This window comes from Balaenoptera physalus (genome assembly GCF_965194825.1).
Source record: "Balaenoptera physalus genome assembly, chromosome: 4".
Lineage (NCBI taxonomy): Eukaryota > Metazoa > Chordata > Mammalia > Artiodactyla > Balaenopteridae > Balaenoptera > Balaenoptera physalus.
The window spans coordinates 59,952,808-59,972,358 of record NC_138891.1 but is presented as its reverse complement, the minus strand read 5'-3'; the positions used below and the strand labels follow the sequence as shown (position 1 = coordinate 59,972,358).

Here is a 19,551-nt window from a genome sequence, read left to right as displayed (position 1 = left end):
ATTTATTTATTGCATTCATTTTATAAAATAGCCTTTCAGTTCACCGTAGTTAACTTACTAAAACAAGGCATACAAAATAAATTTTCAAGTAATTAATATTTTCCATTCATTATGTTTGCAGATTCACATTAACTTTTTTTTTTTTTTAACATCTTTATTGAAGTATAATTGCCTTACAATGGTGTGTTAGCTTCTGCTTTATAACAAAGTGAATCAGTTATACATATACAATATGTTCCCATTTCTCTTCCCTCTTGCATCTCCCTCCCTCCCACCCTCCCCATCCCATCCCTCTAGGTGGTCACAAAGTACCGAGCTGATCTCCCTGTGCTATGCGGCTGCTTCCCACTAGTTATCTATTTTACATTTGGTAGTGTATATATGTCCATGACACTCTCTTACCCTGTCACATCTCACCCCACCCCCTCCCCATATCCTCAAGTCCATTCTCTAGTAGGTCTGTGTCTTTATTCCCGTCTTGCCACTAGGTTCTTCATGGCCTTTTTTTTTTTTTCCCCTTAGATTCCGTATATATGAGTTAGCATACTGTATTTGTTTTTCTCTTTCTGACTTACTTCACTCTGTATGACAGACTCTAATTCCATCCACCTCATTACAAATACCTCCATTTCATTTCTTTTTATGGCTGAGTAATATTCCATTGTATATATGTGCCACATCTTCTTTATCCATTCATCTGTCGATTGACATTTAGATTGCTTCCATGTCCTGGCTATTGTAAATAGAGCTGCAATGAACATTTTGGTACATGACTCTTTTTGACCTATGGTTTTCTCAGGGTATATGCCCAGTAGTGGGATTGCTGGGTCGTATGGTAGTTCTATTTGTAGTTTTTTAAGGAACCTCCATACTGTTCTCCATAGTGGCTGTATCAATTTACATTCCCACCAACAGTGCAAGAGTGTTCCCTTTCCTCCACACCCTCTCCAGCATTTATTGTTTCTAGATTTTTTGATGATGGCCATTCTGACTGGTGTGAGATGATATCTCATTGTAGTTTTGATTTGCATTTCTCTAATGATTAATGATGTTGAGCATTCTTTCATGTGTCTGTAGGCCATCTGTATATCTTCTTTGGAGAAATGTCTATTTAGGTCTTCGGCCCATTTTTGGATTGGGTTGTTCGTTTTTTTGTTATTGAGCTGCATGAGCTGCTTGTAAATCTTGGAGATTAATCCTTTGTCAGTTGCTTCATTTGCAAATATTTTCTCCCATTCTGATGGTTGTCTTTTGGTCTTGTTTATGGTTTCCTTTGCTGTGCAAAAGCTTTTAAGTTTCATTAGGTTCCATTTGTTTATTTGTGTTCTTATTTCCATTTCTCTGGGAGCTGGGTCAAAAAGAATCTTGCTGTGATGTATGTCATAGAGTGTTCTGCCTATGTTTTCCTCTAAGAGTTTGATAGTGTCTGCCCTTACACTTAGGTCTTTAATACATTTTGAGTTTATTTTTGTGCATGGTGTCAGGGAGTGTTCTAATTTCATACTTTTACATGTACCTGTCCAATTTTCCCAGCACCACTTATTGAAGAGGCTGTCTTTTCTCCACTGTATATGCTTGCCTCCTTTATCAAAAATAAGGTGCCCATATGTGTGTGGGTTTATCTCTGGGCTTTCTATCCTGAAGAACTCCTTTCTTATAACTTGTACATTAAACTGTACAGCCAATTGCCAGCAATAATTTCAACCTAGTTATGTGTTTTTCTTGTTTCTTGGTTTAATATTCTTTCATGTATCTTTTGTCATTCTACTTCCTTGGATTCTCATTTCATTTCTCTGGAATGTTTTGAAACTTTTTCTCAAGAACTGATGTTTTCTGAAATTTTCGAGTCCTTGTGTGTTTAAAACATATTTATTCTTCCCCATATTTGAATTACAGTTGAAGTTTGAAAGCGTTTCATATTCTTCCAGATTAAAGTGTTGTTTATGAGAGGTCTGGTTCCAGATAGGGAACCTGGTTTTTGTTTTCTTTCTGGAAGCTTTGGGACAATGTTTTTATTTGGGGGATTTCAGAACTTTCATGTGTGCATCTGGGTGTTTTATCCTTTTTCATTTTTCTTGTTTGACCCTTGGTGAGCTCCTTCAATTATTTCATTCAAGTCTTTCTTCATATCAGGAAAATATTTTTCTGTTAGTTTTTCAATCTTTTTTTCTCACACCACTCTCCCCATCTGTTGCTCATTTTTAGTGGATGCTTAGTCTTCCAGATTTCTTAACTTTTCTCTGATTTTAATTTTTTATTCTTTTTATTCCACTTTTTAAGATATTCTCTCTCTCCCCATTACCATCCTTTCTGTCTTCTCCCCATTCCCTGCCCCTCTGTCTTTCTCCTCTCTCTGTATCATTGATTCAGTCTTTTGACCCGCTTCGTTTCCAACCTGGGCCGGTTCACCCTTCCTTAGGCAACCTGGTGGTCCCCCTCTCCTGGGAGGTCACCATGTTGAGGCCCAACTTAGTGTGGACACCCAACTGGCCTAGCGCACTACAGCCCAGAGCTCGTGGGCTCAAGAGATCCTCCTGCCTTAGCCTCCTGAGTGGCTGTCACTACAGGCATGTACCCACTGTGCCCAGTATTCTTTACTACTTTTAAATTAAAAAGTGGAGATTATTTGAGAGAACTCTTATTCTTTCATTGGTTCTTTCTTTTCAGAGCAGCCCATTCTTGTTTTATGGGCATTTTTGGATGCAATATCCTTTCATGTTTTAGAAGATACTAATTAGAATACTTTGAAGGTTTTTTTCTATCCCATACATTATCTTTGTTTCTCCTAGGGTCTGTTCTGTCTTTGGTCATTTTGTTCTTTTCATTCATACTGTTAGCTTTTCATAAATGCTGACAATCTTTGGCTCTCTGTTATATTTATTAACAAATGCTTAATTAATAATCATGATGATTGGTATAGCTAGCTGGTATGGGTTTCTTCTGCAATTAGGTAGATTGCTTTTTCTAACAGGTCTCTCCCCTAACTGGGAGGACTGACTGTAAGCCCTGGGCTAGTCTGTCCTGTAAAGAGCATAAGGGGTTTATTTTGGGCAATGAAAGCTTTCATTCCTGGCTGGCATTGCCTTTCTTTTTTATTAACCTCCACTACTGTGGAGGCCTGGAATTACTTCATGCTCCTTTTTGCTTTTCTCTCCAGCTTCAACATACAATGTTAGGAACTCTGGTAATTTTGAGGGTTATCATTGGAGCATAAATAATTCCTGCCAACATTTCTATGTACTTTGAGGGGTTGAGGAGAGTGGCCCAGATGTTCTATAGGCAATCCTTTTATTAATTACCTTGACAGTAGCCTCAGAGATCACTCTTGCTCTTTTTATTTCTTATTACTGAGTTTGGATTTTCTCCAGACTTCTTTGCTGAAAAATGGCTCTTATTTCTACATAATCTTCTGAATCTCCATTTTTTTTCATCCTGTCAATCATATCCCATTTGTTTTCCATTTTTCATGAATTCGTGAAAAAATTATCTTTCTTTTCCCAGAGCTGTGGTGGGTTTTTTGTTTTTTCTTTCTTTTAATCTTTTCCATTTTAGGAAGGAGGAGAGAGATGCTTGTGCACAGTCTACCATCTTAAGCTAGAAGGCCAACAAGACTTGTCTTTTAAAATCACATAAAGGATGAGTAAATATTTTCTGATGAAACAATAGTAATACTTAAAAATAAGCAAAGCTGTAACTTCTGATACTTAATATAATTTACCATCAAATTTCTTTAGGAGTAGGAACCTGGTATGTTGAAAATTTCTTTTCACCATGATTGGAAGGCTTATTTTCATGAAGTTGTAGCAGGCAAACAAGTCACTCTCCATGTTGCTGTGCATATAGTAACATTATTAGTATTATTATTAAATAAGTTTAAAAATAGTTTAAAAATATAAATTTACTGGAATAGAAGGAAAAAAGTAACCAGCAGATTTAAGAATCAAAATCTTAGGAGACAATATCTCCAAAGGTTTCTCATATTTCTGCATGCCTTGCAAGGAGAGGCACTGGCTTTCCTGTTCTGGAAAGACAAAGGAGCAAGGTAAAAACCTATAAGACCAAATAAATGAAGATGAAATAGGCAACCTACCTGAAAAAGAATTCAGAGTAATGATAGTAAAGATTATCCAAAATCTCGGAAACAGAATGGAGAAAATACAAGAAACATTTAACAAGGATCTAGAAGAACTAAAGAGCAAACAAACAGTGACAAACAACACAATTACTGAAATGAAAAATACTCTAGAAGGAAACAATAGCAGAATAACTGAGGCAGAAGAATGGATAAGTGACCTGGAAGATAAAATGGTGGAAATAAATGCCAGGGAGCAGAATAAAGAAAAAAGAATGAAAAGAATTGAGGACAGTCTCAGAGACCTCTGGGACACCATTAAATGCACCAACATTCGAATTATAGGGGTCCCACAAGAAGAAGAGGAAAAGAAAGAGTCTGAGAAAATATTTGAAGAGATTATAGTTGAAAACTTCCCTAACATGGGAAAGAAAATAGTCAATCAAGTCCAGGAGGCACAGAGAGTACCATACAGGATAAACCCAAAGAGAAACACGCCAAAACACATGTTAATCAAACTATCAAAAATTAAATACAAAGAAAAATTATTAAAAGCAGCAAGGGAAAAGCAACAAATAACATACACAGGAATCCCCATAAGGTTAACAGCGGATCTTTCAGCAGAAACTCTGCAAGCCAGAAGGGAGTGGGAGGACATATTTAAAGTGATGAAAGGGAAAAACCTACAACCAAGATACTCTCCCCAGCAAGGATCTCATTCAGATTCGATGGAGAAATTAAAACCTTTACAGATAAGCAAAGGTTAACAGAATTAAGCACCACCAAACCAGCTTTACAACAAATGCTACAGGAACTTCTCTAGGCAGGAAACACAAGAGAAGGAAAAGACCTACAAAAACAAACCCCAAACAATTAAGAAAATGGTAACAGGAACATACATATCGATAATTACCTTAAAGGTAAATGGATTAAATACTCCAACCAAAAGACACAGAATGACTGAATGGATACAGAAACAAGACTTGTACATATGCTGTCTACAAGAGACCCACTTCAGACCTAGGGACACATACAGAGTGAAAGTGAGGGGAAGGAAAAAGTTATTCCATGCAAATGGAAATCAAAAGAAAGCTGGAGTAGCAATTCTCATATCAGACAAAATAGACTTTAAAATAAAGACTATTACAAGAGACAAAGAAGGACACTACATAATGATTAAGGGATCAATCCAAGAAGAAGATATAACAGTTGTAAATATTTATGCACCCAACATAGGAGTACCTAATACATAAGGCAAATGCTAACAGCCATAAAAGGGGAAATCGACAGTAACATAAAAACAGTAGGGGACTTTAACACCTCACTTTCACCAATGGACAGATCACCCAAAAGAAAATAAGTAAGGAAACACAAGCTTTAAATGACACATTAAACAAGATGGACTTAATTGATATTTATCGGGCATTCCATCCAAAAACAACAGAATACACATTCTTCTCAAGTGCTCATGGAACATTCTCCAGGATAGACCATATCTTGGGTCACAAATCAAGCATTGGTAAATTTAAGAAAATTGAAATTGAATCAAGTATCTTTTCTGGCCACAATGCTATGAGTCTAGATATCAATTACAGGAAAAAAATCTGTAAAAAATACAAACACATGGAGGCTAAACAATACACTACTAAATAACCAAGAGATCACTGAAGAAATCAAACAGGAAATAAAAAAATACCTAGAAACAAATGACAATGAAAACACAATGACCCAAAACCTATGGGATGCAGCAAAAGCAGTTCTAAGAGAGAAGTTTATAGCAACACAATCCTACCTCAAGAAACAAGAAACATCTTGAATAAACAATCTAACCTTACACCTAAAGCAATTAGAGAAAGAAGAACAAAAATACCCAAAGTTAGCAGAAGGAAAGAAATCATAAAGATCAGATCAGAAATAAATGAAAAAGAAATAAAGGAAACGATAGCGAAGATCAATAAAACTAAAAGCTAGTTCTTTGAGAAGATAAACAAAATTGATAAACCATTAGGCAGACTCATCAAGAAAAAAAGGGAGAAGAGTGAAATCAGTAGAATTAGAAATGAAAAAGGGGAAGTAACAACTGACACTGCAGAAATACAAAGGATCATGAGAGACTACTACAAGCAACTATATGCCAATAAAATGGACAACCTGGAAGAAATGGACAAATTCTTAGAATAGCACAACCTTCTGAGACTGAACCAGGAAGAACTAGAAAATATAAACAGACCAATCACAAGCACTGAAATTGAAACTGTGATTAAAAATCTTCCAACAAACAAAAGCCCAGGACCAGATGGCTTCACAGGCGAATTCTATCAAACATTTAGAGAAGAGCTAACACCTATCCTTCTCAAACTCTCCCAAAATATAGCAGGAGGAACACTCCCAAATTCATTCTATGAGGCCACCATACCCTGATACCAAAAGCAGACAAAGATATCACAAGAAAAGAAAACTACAGGCCAATATCTCTGATGAACATAGAAGCAAAAATCCTCAACAAAATACTAGCAAACAGAATCCAACAGCACATTAAAAGGATCATACACCATGATCAAGTGGGGTTTACCCCAGGAATGCAAGGATTCTTCAATATTCACAAATCAATCAATGTGATACACCATATTAACAAACTGAAGGATAAAAACCATTATGATAATCTCAATAGATGCAGAAAAAGCTTTCCACAAAATTCAACACCCATTTATGATAAAAACTCTCCAGAAAGTAGGCATAGAGGGAACCTACCTCAACATAATAAAGGCCATATATGACAAACCCACAGCAAACATTGTTCTCAATGGTGAAAAACTGAAACCATTTCCTCTAAGATGAGGAACAAGACAAGGTTGCCCACTCTCACCACCATTATTCAACATAGTTTTGGAAGTTTTAGCCACAGCAATCAGAGAAGAAAAAGAAATAAAAGGAATCCAAATCAGAAAAGAAGAAGTAAAGCTGTCAGTGTTTGAAGATGAAATGATACTATACATAGAGAATCCTAAAGATGCTACCAGAAAACTACTAGAGCTAATCAATGAATTTGGTAGAGTACCAGGATACAAAATTAATGCACAGAAATCTCTTGCATACCTATACACTAATGATGAAAAATATGAAAGAGAAATTAAGGAAACACTCCCATTTACCACTGCAACAAAAAGAATAAAATACCTAGGAATAAACCTACCTAAGGAGACAAAAGTCCTGTATGCAGAAAACTGTAAGACACTGATGGAAGAAATTAGAGATGATCAAACAGATGGAGAGATGTACCATGTTCTTGGATTGGAAGAATCAACATTGTGAAAATGACTATACTACCCAGAGCAATCTACAGATTCAGTGCAGTCCCTATCAAACTACCAATGGCATTTTTCACAGAACTAGAACAAAAAAATTGCACAAAAGACCCTGAATAGCCAAAGCAATCTTGAGAAAGAAAAACGGAGCTGGAGGAATCAGGCTCCCTGACTTCAGACTATACTACAAAGCTACAGTAATCAAGACAGTATGGTACTGGCACAAAAACAGAAATATAGATCAATGGAACAGGATAGAAAGCCCAGAGATAAAACCAGGCACATATGGTCACCTTTTCTTTGATAAAAGAGGCAAGAATATACAATGGAGAAAAGACAGCCTTTTCAATAAGTGGTGCTGGGAAAACTGGACAGCTACAGGTAAAAGTATGAAATTAGAACACTTCCTAACACCATACACAGAAATAAACTCAAAATGGATTCAAGACCTAAATGTAAAGCCAGACACTATAAAACTCTTAGAGGAAAACATAGGCTGAACACTCTATGACATAAATCACAGCAAGATCCTTTGCGACCCACCTCCTAGAGAAATGGAAATAAGAACAAAAATAAGTAAATGGGACCTAATGAAACTTAAAAGCTTTTGTACAGCAAAGGAAACCATAAACAAGACAAAAAGACAACCCTCTGAATGGGAGAAAATATTTGCAAACGAAGCAACTGACAAAGGATTAATCTCCAAAATATACAAGCAGCTCATGCAACTCCATATCAAAAAAACAAACAACTCAATCCAAAAATGGGCAGAAGACCTAAATAGATATTTCTCCAAAGAAGATATACAGATTGCCAACAAACACAGGAAAAGATGCTCAACATCACTAATCATTAGGGATATGATTAGTGATGTTGAGCAAATCAAACAAATCAAAACTACAATGAGGTATCACCTCACACCAGTCAGAATGGCCATCATCAAAAATTTACAAACAATAAATGCTGGAGAGGGTGTGGAGAAAAGGGAACCCTCTTGCACTGTTGGTGGGAATGTAAATTGATACAGCCACTATGGAGAATAGTATGGAGATTCCTTTAAAAACTAAAAATAGAACTACCATATGATCCAGCAATCCCACTACTGGGCATATACCCTGAGAAAACAATAATTCAAAAAGAGTCAGGTACCACAATGTTCTTTGCAGCACTATTTACAATAGCCAGGACATGGAAGCAAATTAAGTGTCCATCGACAGGTGAATGGATATAGAAGATGTGGCACATATATACAATGAAATATTACTCAGCCATAAAGAGAAATGAAATTGAGTTATTTTTAGTGAGGTGGATGGACCTAGAGTCTGTCATACAGAGTGAAGTAAGTCAGAAAGAGAAGAACAAATACTGTGTGCTAACACATATATATGGAATCTAAAAAAAAAAAGGTTCTGATGCACCTAGGGGCAGGACAGGAATAAAGACACAGACGTAGAGAATGGACTTGAGGACACGGGGGCTGGTGAAAGGTAAGCTGGGATAAAGTGAGAGAGTAGAGTTGAGATATATACACTACCAAATGTAAACTAGAGAGCTAGTGAGAAGCAGCCGCATAGCACAGGGAGATCAGCTCGGTGCTTTGCGACCACCTAGAGGGGTGGGATAAAGAGGGTGGGAGGGAGACGCAAGAGGGAGGGGAGATGGGGATATATGTATGCATATAGCTGATTCACTTTGTTATACAGCAGAAAGTAACACAACATTGTAAAGCAATTATACTCCAATAAAGATGTTAAAAATTTTTTTTTGGTAAAAAACATAAAATTTATCATCTTAACCATTTAAAAATGTACAGTTAGTAGTGTTAGTATTTTCACATTTTTGAGCAATAGATCTCCAGAAGTTTTTCATCTTATAAAACTGAAACTGTCTTTTAAAATTTTTTGGTAAAAAACACATAAAATTTACCATCTTAACAATTTTACAAGGTACAGTTAGTAGTGTTATATATTTTCACATTGTTGAGCAACAGATCTCCAGAACTTTTTCATCTTGTAAAAATGAAACTCTATACCCATTAAATATTAACTTCCCATTTCCCCCTTCCCCCAGCCCTTAGTAGCCACTATTCTTTCTGTATGAATTTGACTACTTTAGATACCTCACATAAGTGGAATCATGTAGTATTTGTCTTTTTGTGACTAGTTTATTTCATTTAGCATAATGTCCTCAAGGTTCACCATGTAGCATGTGACAGAATTTCCTCTTTAAGGCTGAATAATATTCCATTTTATGTATCTTATTCATTCGTCTGTCCATGGGCATTTGGCTTGCTTCTGCATCTTGGCTTTTGTGAATAATGTATGAACATTGGTGTGCAGATATCTCTTTGAGAACCTGCTTTAAATTCTTTAGGATATATACCCAGAAGTGGGATTGCTGGATCATATGGCTCTTCTATTATTAATTTTTTGAGGAACTGCCATGCTTTCCATAGCATTTGCACCATTTTACCGTCCCACTAATAGTGCTTAAAGGTTCCGTTTCTCCACTTCCTCACCAATACTATGTTGGTTTTTTTTTTTTTTTTTTTTTTTTTGTCTTTTTGATAGTAGCCATTTTCATGGGTGTGAGGTGACATCTCATTGTGGTTTTGATTTGCACTGGACCATCTTTTTTTTTTTTAATTTTATTTATTTATTTTTGGCTGTGTTGGGTCTTCGTTTCTGTGCGAGGGCTTTCTCTAGTTGCGGCAAGCGGGGGCCACTCTTCATCGCGGTGCGCGGGCCTCTCACTATCGCGGCCTCTCCTGTTGCGGAGCACAGGCTCCAGACGCGCAGGCTCAGTAGCCGTGGCCCACGGGCCCAGCCGCTCCCCGGCATGTGGGATCTTCCCAGACCAGGGCTCAAACCCATTTATCCCTGCATTGGCAGGCAGACTCTCAACCACTGCGCCACCAGGGAAGCCCCTGGACCATCTTTTAAAAGATGTTTGGATAGTGAGCAGGCTTGGGAGCTAGAGATAGTATCTCCCTCTGCAGCAAAGGTTAGGTATGTTTGCTTATTTCCCATTATAAAATATTTGGATTAACTAAGCTTGAGGTTCTTCAGTTGTGACATAAACCTGCTGTATGTGCAGCATCCATTTGAGCTCCTCCTCACCTGCATGGCACTTTGGGAGCGAGGGGAACTAATGCAAATAGGAAGTTCATGCTACTTGGTATGCCATGAGTGATAAAGGCCTTTTCCTCTGACCCAGAAATCTTGTGTTTTTTGCCAGCATCCATGAAACTGTGTCAGGCTAACTTGTTAGCTTTCAAATTGGGTGAAATCTGAGACCCTTCACACTGAATTATAAAATTGTAATGTGAGAATATATTTAAACTGTTTGAGTTCAGTAGTAACACAAAACTGTCTTCTGTAAGAACAGTAGTCCTTTAAAAGTATATTGTTTTTCAGTGTTTAATTTTTCTTTTCCTTTTCATACTAGTGCTGAGTTTCATGAGCGGCTAAGTAAAATTGATAAGCTGAAGAATAGATATGAAATTCTTACTGTTGTTATGCTGCCTCCTGAGGGAGAAGAGGAGAAAACGCAGGCCTATTATGTAATAAAGGTAATCTTAATGGATTTACAGTTGTGATAGAATGAAGTATTCATTCTTTCTTAGCTCTTTGTTAAAAACCAAAATGGCAAATTTTTTTGCCATGAAATTTCAAATTTCATAGCACTCCAGTAGCTATTACACTTAATTAGGTCATAAAACATGAGTTGCTAGATGGAGGTACTGAAGCATTATTAGTTTTATACACGACGTCAAAGAGAGGTCTGGACCACTCTGACACTGTTTTTTCTGCTGTCATTTGTGTCATGTCTTTTTCCCTCATTTATTCAAGGTTCATAATCTCTTTTACTCTAAGACCCACTATCACTCTGGGTGTCCTTAACATGTTGTGACAACCTGTTCAAAACCTCAGGCTCAAAGCTTTACTTCACTGTAGTCATGCACTCATATGACCACAGCCTAGACTTTATTGTCACCTAGAGCTACACCACCTCTGAATCTTACATTCCAGTTTGTCATTGCTGTCCTGGTATGGCAGATATCCAGAGAGGAAGAGGGCTGTTCCTTTACTTTCGTTTTAGGTGGGAGACAAACAGATCAGGTGAATCTACTGTTTTTTCTGTTTTGAGAGTTGTCTGCCATCTCGTGATTATCTTTACCTTGTAACCCTAAAGGGAAATTTAGAAGTGATCAGGAGTTGGATGCAATTTCCTTCCTGACTACTGCTATATTCATCTTTCCCTTGTAGAAAATACCCTGAACAGGTGTGATTTCCTTTGCTGAGAGGTCTGGGAAGTTACTCAAAACAGTTCAAAGAAGGAATGGAGATTGTAACTTTAGCTCATTTTTCCTGTATCATACATGGATAGGAGTGGGAAAGAGATCTCCAATTCACACCTTCAGAGGATGGTCCTTGTGGATGCACCCTCCATTTGGACTTCTACTTAATCTTCTAAGTTTCCTTCTGTAGCCCTTCTTTAAGGCTGCCCTTAACATACTACACTGTGTGATATGTCTGCCACTTTGCCTCAGGAAATTCCACCCAACCTATTATGAGAAATGAGTTCCAGCTCTCAAACCCTTCTTGTAACTCATCAGTCTTTAGTACGTGAGGCTTCTGCCCACTATGGACAGGACTTTCCTCCTCTCAGGTTTTGAAGGTTCCCAAGGGGTGAATTGTAGGCTCTAGTCTGTTAAATGATGGGAAGTAGATAGATGTTGCAATTCCAGCTAAGTTTCTCTACCAACAAGGGCTCTGATGAGTTACATAAAAGCACTGGTGTTTTTGTCCATGCCTTGGTTCTATCACTGATTAGGTAGGTGACCTTGAATAAGTTATTTAACCATTTGGGGCCTTAGTTTACTCACTTGCAAAATTAGGGTAATACTGTTACTTTTGTTGTAAGAAGTAAATGAGAAAATATATGTAAAGCCCTTAAAACAGAGCCTGGAACAAAATGAGCTCTCAATGAATATTAGCTATCATTACTGTTATTGCTGTTATGATGATGATGTTGATGAAGTATCCACTTCTCAGGAAAACAGGCAAATTTTACGAGGGAGAGTATTCCTTCTGTGCCACTATAGTGAATATGTGAAATTAATCAAGGCTATCAGTTGCCCTTGTTAATTTCCTGATGTCATACTTCACTTTCCTCCAGGGTCCATAGCTTGCCACACAGTTATTCACATTTTTTGTTGTCAGTATATTTAAATGTTTTACTCATACCACTTCACATGTGCCAGATGTGTAAAATTGAAACTTTTCTTTATAACTAAAGTAAATCTGGCTTACGTTGAGAAAAATTATCCATGGTCTGAAAATGGGCAAAAGCAATCAGTGGGTGTACAATGATGCCACTGCACGGTGACACCAAAGACTTGGCATTTTCTAGTGGGCCCTCCAGGGATTATCTGATTCTACAGGAGTGCACACCTCTGACTGATTTTCTGTTTACCACTGTTTAGAAGTCTAAGGTATTTATGGAATTAGATCAGGATTTTGTATAAATGAACAAATTCAACCCATTTGACAAACAAACTGACCTTGGAGTAGGGAAGTAAATGACTTAATGTTACTCAGCTTACTAGTAGGAAATCCACAACTAAAATCTAGCTGTTTTGATTCATTCTAGCTCTTTCTCCCACTACACTATATTTTGAATGAAATGTTTGCTAATTCTAGACTCAACTTGAAAGAATTAGATGTAATTTACCTAAGAACGTTATATTTTTTGCTAAGCTTAATTTTTTATTATGTACTATTTGCTATAAAAATGTGTAACATATTTTGAAGCATAATAAAACAAATAACTGAAAATGTTAAGAATTGAAACATTACCAAAAAAAATTTCCAGTGACCACATTCTGGTTTAAGTACAGATACTTGGGATTAAATAAATTTAACAATGAAATTATTAGTTGATTTTGACTAAAAATGGGTTTTGGCACTTTCATTTATTTTTTTAAATTTTATTGAAGTATAATTCATTTACAGTGTTGTGTTCATTTCTTCTGTATAGCAAAGTGATTCAGCTATATTCTTTTTCAAATATTCTTTCCCATTATGGTTTATCACAGGATATTGAATATAGTTCCCTGTGTTATACAGTAGGACTTTGTTTATCCATCCTATATGTACTAGTTTGCATCTGCTAATCCCAAACTCCCACTCCTTCCGTCCCCCACCCCCTCCCCCTTGGCAACCACAAGTCTGTTCTCTATATCTGTGGGTCTGTTTCTGTTTCATAGATATGTTCATCTGTGTCATATTTTAGATTCCACATATAAGTGATATATGATATTTAGCTTTCTCTTTCTGACTTACTTCACTTAGTATGATAATCTCTAGGTCCATCCATGTTGTTGCAAATTGCATTACTTCATTCTCTTTTATGGCTGAGTAATATTCCATTGTATATATGTACCACATCTTCTTTACCCTTTCATCTGTTGATGGACACTTCGGTTGTTTCCATGTCTTGGCTATTGTGAATACTGCTGCTATGAACACAGGGGTGCATGTATCTTTTTGAATTATAGTTTTGTTTGGATATATGCCCAGGAGTGGGATTGCTGGATCATATGGTAGCTCTATTTTTAGTTTTTTGAGGAACCTCCATACTGTTCTCCATAGTGGCTGCGCCAATTTACATTCCCAGCAACAGTGTAGGAGGGTTCCCTTTTCTTCACACCCCCTCCAGCATTTGTTATTTTTAGACTTTTTGATGATGGCCATTCTGACTGGTGTGAGGTGGTACCTCACTGTAGTTCTGATTTGCATTTCTCTAATGATTAGTGATGCTGAGCATCTTTTCATGGGGGCACTTTTAAATATATATGCATGCTATCCCTCTCAACCCTTAACTGGAGTTCTTTGGAACCGTTTGGGTACAACTCTAGAAGGCCTAGCCCAGTGACACAGTTAAGCTGGAAAAAGTCACTGACTATGTTCACTCACTGAGGAATTTTTGGTTTTCAGCAATTTACAGACTTCATTTTTTCTAGCCATATTTATCACAATTATCTAATTAAAACTTTTTAAAATGTGATTATACATAAAATTTGCTGTTTTAATAATTTTTAAGTGTACATTTCAGTGGTATTAAGTATATTCATACTGTTGTACAGTTAACACAAGAGCCATCCCCAGAACTTTTTTTATCTTTCAAAACTGGAACTGTACCCATTAAACAGTAACTCCCCATTTCTCCCTCTCCAAAACTCCTGGCAACCACCAATCTACTTTGCTTTTGTGAATCTGACTACTCTAGGTACCTCATATAAGTAGGATCATGCAGTATTTTTCCTTTAAAAAATATGCAACACTTTATGGGTATACTTTGTTCACCTCTTTTACTACTAAGACTTAAAATGAGAAAGTGTGCCAAGCCTCTTTCAGGTGAGAAACATACATTCTTTTTATTTAATATCTAGTTTGAAACTTCTTCTAGCTAACCTTATTTCTCTTCTCAGTAAAGTTTATACCTGCTTAACTTTTCGTTCATTTTTGTTGGAGAGTTTTCATGTAAGCTTTGGTTGGTTACTACATTGCCATCATGCTTTTGTATCCTATGTGCTATATTTGGAAGGCCTTGAGGATTTGGTCTTTTACTTTAAATCAGGTGCAAGAAATAAATGCTTGGTGCTGCATGTAGGCCCCAAGGCAAATTGGTATTGTTGTGAGTTAACTATTTCCTGCCCTGAAAACAGACATTCTCCCCCATGACACTTTTAACCAATCTATTCCGTTTTTCATAGGCTGCTCAAGAAAAAGAAGAACTTCAAAGGGAAGGTGACAGTTTGGATGCTAAGATCAACAAAGCTGAAAAAGAAATCTACGCTCTAGGAAACACCTTGCAAGTGCTGAACAGCTGCAACAACAATTACAAACAATCTTTTAAGAAAGTGACTCCATCTAGTATGTAGGAATTATTAAAACTTTTAAAATATACATGCAATGAAAGCTGTACAATTATTTATTTTAAAAAGAGGAACACTATGAGGCAAGGAAAACAAAAGTGTATCATGTTTGACTCAGTTGGAAAAACTAATCATCCCCCTCCTTTAAAATAAGTGCTAAGGTGTTATTTCCATTATTACTTCTAGTGATACGGCATATCACTTCTCTAGGGAGTTAATTTCAAATCTGAAGAGAACAGCATATTGGCTGCTCTATGCTGACAAAATAAAAATAGTTATTTCATGCCCTGTTTTTCAACAACTAGACATAAGGAATTTAACCTTTCATAAAAAAAATGTTAAAAATTTAACTTATGTAAGACTTTAAGCTTGCTTTCTACACAGCATGTTAAAAATTTAAAGCAAAAATTCTTTAAATTCTAGGTGCTGAGTATGAGGTAAAAATTCAACTAGAAGAACAAAAGAGAGCTGTTGATGAAAAACACAGATACAAACAAAGACAAATCAGAGAACTACAGGAAGATATCCAGGTAAATTCTACAGGCTTTAGTAGTAAGACCTTAGTAAAAGTTAACCATCATTATTCTGTCTTGTTATCTTGTACAAAGACAATTTTTTAGAGAATTAGATAGTGAGAGATGTCTCATTAAATGAGAAAAAAAATAAGTGATCAAAGTATTAACTAAATTAGTTAAAATCCCAGTGCTAAAGTGTAGGTTAGACTCCTGACAATTACTTGTTGATTAGCTGATGAATCATAGCTAGCCAATTATGATCTATCCACTAACCTTTTATTCAATGAACTTTATTTCACTTAAATCCTTTAAGATCACCTTAAAGATTGTTCCTTAAAAGTCTGAAAGATAAGAAAACAACGTGCTTGGTAATAAGCAGGCTCTATAAACATTTAGATTTTTTTTTGACTAATAAAGTTGAAGGAACAGGTGATATGAATTAGGAATCTTTGAAAATTGTATGCTTTCAACAGTCATTGTTTGAGTTATTTTTCTCCTAAATACCATAAAAATACTTTACAGTGGAATTATATATAAAACTTAATCCATAAAGCCATTATACTTATTATCTACCAACAGAATGTACATTGTATACAAAAATAAATGAATCAAAATTAAATGAATACTTGGCAAGTTATAAAAGTTACTTCTGATCCTAATAAGTATGTTAATACTTTATTTTCTGCAGAGCATGGAAAATACTTTAGCAGTTATAGAACATTTAACAAATAATGTCAAAGAAAAAATATCAGAGAAGCAAGCTTATGCACTTCAACTAAGGAGAGCAACTGAGGAACAGAAGCCAAAATTAGAGAGAGTAACTAAACAGGTATTGATAACTTTTAAAAACTGACCTGTCATATTTATATTTTTTTGGAGCTCCAAATGGTAACCCCAAACCCTCCTTCACCCATTAAAAAATATTAAGTTCTAGAAAACAGGTTTAAATAATAACACGACTGTTGACCAACAGTGTGCAAAACTCATCAAGGAAATCCGTCTTTTGAAAGACACGAAAGATGAAACACTAGAAGAACAAGACATCAAACTTCGTGAAGTGAAACAGCTTCACAAGATCATTGATGAAATGTTAGTTGATATCACAGAAGAAAATGCTGAGATTGGTATTATCCTTCAAACATACTTTCAACAGGTAATGAGTATCTTCTAGTTAAATATAAATATTTCTTAAACATTTCATGAAAAATTTATGGTATTCATCATAAAATGAAGTCTAATGAAAATTATTCTAAAATGCAGTGGTACTGATTGCTATTGACTATCCTTCCAGAGTGGTTTAGCACTACCTACAGCTAGTACTAAAGGGAGTCGTCACAGTTCTAGATCTCCTTCCCAGACTTCACTGGTATCAGCAAGGTAAGTGGAAGGAGAAAACACCATCTCCTTACTTACTTACCTACAACTCTCACAGCTTCCATCCTAAGTGAACTCAGCTACTTCCACATGCCACAGCTATGGCATGTGTCAGTGTCACATACACAGAAAACAGCCAGCAGGGCAAGACTCTTTCCTTCTGACTTCTGTCTGGTGTTATTATTTTCATTTTGACATAAGTGCTTTGTGACTGGCAGCTATTTCAGTAGGATAAAAGCAGGGTGAGATTTTGGAGGGTACATTTAGCATGGTCATCCCTGAGTATGGGGAGAATTTATTAAACCATAAAAGGGCAACTTGGCTGTACAGACTTATTATTAAAATCCATTGTAAAATCTTCAGGAGTCAGAATTTTATTTATGCTGCTTAATTTTGCTAAAAAGGAAATTATTCTTTACTTCTGCAGTTTAGTTTTATACAGAATTCTATCATCAAGTAGACATTTAGTCAACGCTCTTGTGCTCTGCTGACAAAATAATAATTAATGATGATCCTAATTTTAAAATTCCCAATCTCCCACATTCAGCAGCCATATTACTTTTCATTACTCCACGAAGAGATGTCATGAAAGGATTTCCTAAAAGACAGTGCTTAAGTAAAACAAGACAAACACACTTTCTATGTAAACATGGTGAGCAGCCACTTGAACATCCCAGTACTTTCATAAAAATATATATTTAAAAATCTTAGTATTTACAGTCGTATGGATAGTTACCACCACTTTATCCTGTCAATAGGCCCTTCACTTTCTTCTTTTTGGTTTAAATTATATAACCTATCATTTTAATCACTCTTGCCAGCACCCAAATTCCCATGCTGTTTTTGTTATCTTTTAATGATTTTTGCAAACTTTTAATACCTAATGATTTTATCTCTAAATTGGTTATAGTTGAAAACATTTTTCATATGTCAATAGAAATATATTTGTTGAACTATTTTTCTACTGGTTTGAAACTTTATCACCTTTTCCTTTTTAAACTAATTTCTTGATATTACTAATGGTGATGCTTTTAAAATTATTAGCACTATTAATAGTATATCTTTTTTGATCTCTTTAATTACTTGTGGGATTATGGCATCTTTTGCCATTAATGAGGGGGTCTCTACTAAAATAAAAATTTTGAATTAAATTACAGTAATTCTGGTTTTATTCTAGGTCATCTAAGAGTACAAGTACTTCTGCTTCTCAGACTTCAATTAAAGTATTAGAGCTGAACTTCCCAGCCTCTTCACAAACTGGCAGCACTTCTAGACCAACTAGTGCTAGCAGTGGCTCCAGTAATGGTAAAAGCAAAGAGAGCAGCAAATAAACATTTTAATCTCTCTTTTGAACAAGTTGTAAACACAAAACCAAAAATCTCATAATTTTAAAATAGTATATCCCACTCACTCTATGCTTTTGGGTGCCTTTTACTGATATACAGGCCTACTGAAATAGTGTTAGAAATACAAAATGACCAGACAAAAGTTTTATCCAGTGGAAAATATAAAAACTGTTAAAAAAAAAGTCAAGCTATTTGGGTCCAAATAAGCCAAAGAAATGTTTAATTTTCTTAGCTTTTTTCCTACTATTTTTTTCACATAGAGGGAAAGAAGTAAGAACAGATTCTTAACAAGGATACATGTTATACAAGCATAGGGTTATGATAGTTTCCACTGTCATTTTGTTTGTTATATCTCTTTTACCCTGGAAGATCCTGAAATTAGGTTTTATTAAAAGAAACATACTTCCCAGACCTTGGGGGAAGAAATGTTAGTTTCCTCCTTTAGCATAATTAAAAAATTTTTAGTCAAAAAATGGCATTACCTCTCCCCCTCCCCCCACCAAGAAAACAATTGATAGGAAAGAGAACCACTGTATCAATAAAAGTGCAGCTTAAATTTCTAGGAAGTAGTCCATTCTGATCTTGAAAGAAGTCAAACACATTAAAGATTTTGCTCTCGAGATACAACCAAGAATGTGTTTTCAAGATTTCCTTGATTTAATAAACAATTTAAAGAAAGCTAAGCATAATTAGATTTGCAATAGGAATTCCACAAATTTGCAGTGAAGGTAGACTATCAGATTAAGAATTAGTTATTTCAGTCAATACTTTATCATAACATGTGCCCAACAGTTTGAACTCCTGAAGTATGACTATGATGTTATAAAACTGGTTTTCAAATAAATTTATCAGGATGTATGTACCTAAATGAGTATTGTCTCCTTCAAACCTTGGAAAAAAATATTTGTTATGACAATTGTCATTGATTAGAACTGTCACTTGCAATTCCTTCTGAAAGGTAGTAGTGGTTTCTCCTGATCACTAGAGTATTTTATTA

General features: G+C 35.7%; 1 protein-coding gene across 2 annotated transcripts in view; it reads left to right on the top strand.

Moving 5' to 3' along the window:
- CCDC39 (coiled-coil domain 39 molecular ruler complex subunit) overlaps nt 1-19,416 on the top strand; it is a 48,015-nt gene extending 28,599 nt beyond the window's left edge. For both annotated transcript variants that reach the window (XM_082461384.1, XM_082461383.1), the window contains 7 exons: nt 10,825-10,948; nt 15,158-15,317; nt 15,743-15,849; nt 16,523-16,663; nt 16,808-16,987; nt 17,126-17,211; nt 18,386-19,416. In XM_082461384.1, coding sequence (XP_082317510.1) covers nt 10,825-10,948; nt 15,158-15,317; nt 15,743-15,849; nt 16,523-16,663; nt 16,808-16,987; nt 17,126-17,211; nt 18,386-18,539 — 952 coding nt within the window. In that variant the 3' untranslated portion in view covers nt 18,540-19,416. The remainder of the gene's footprint in view (nt 1-10,824; nt 10,949-15,157; nt 15,318-15,742; nt 15,850-16,522; nt 16,664-16,807; nt 16,988-17,125; nt 17,212-18,385) is intronic.
- Nucleotides 19,417-19,551: the final 135 nt, after the last annotated feature.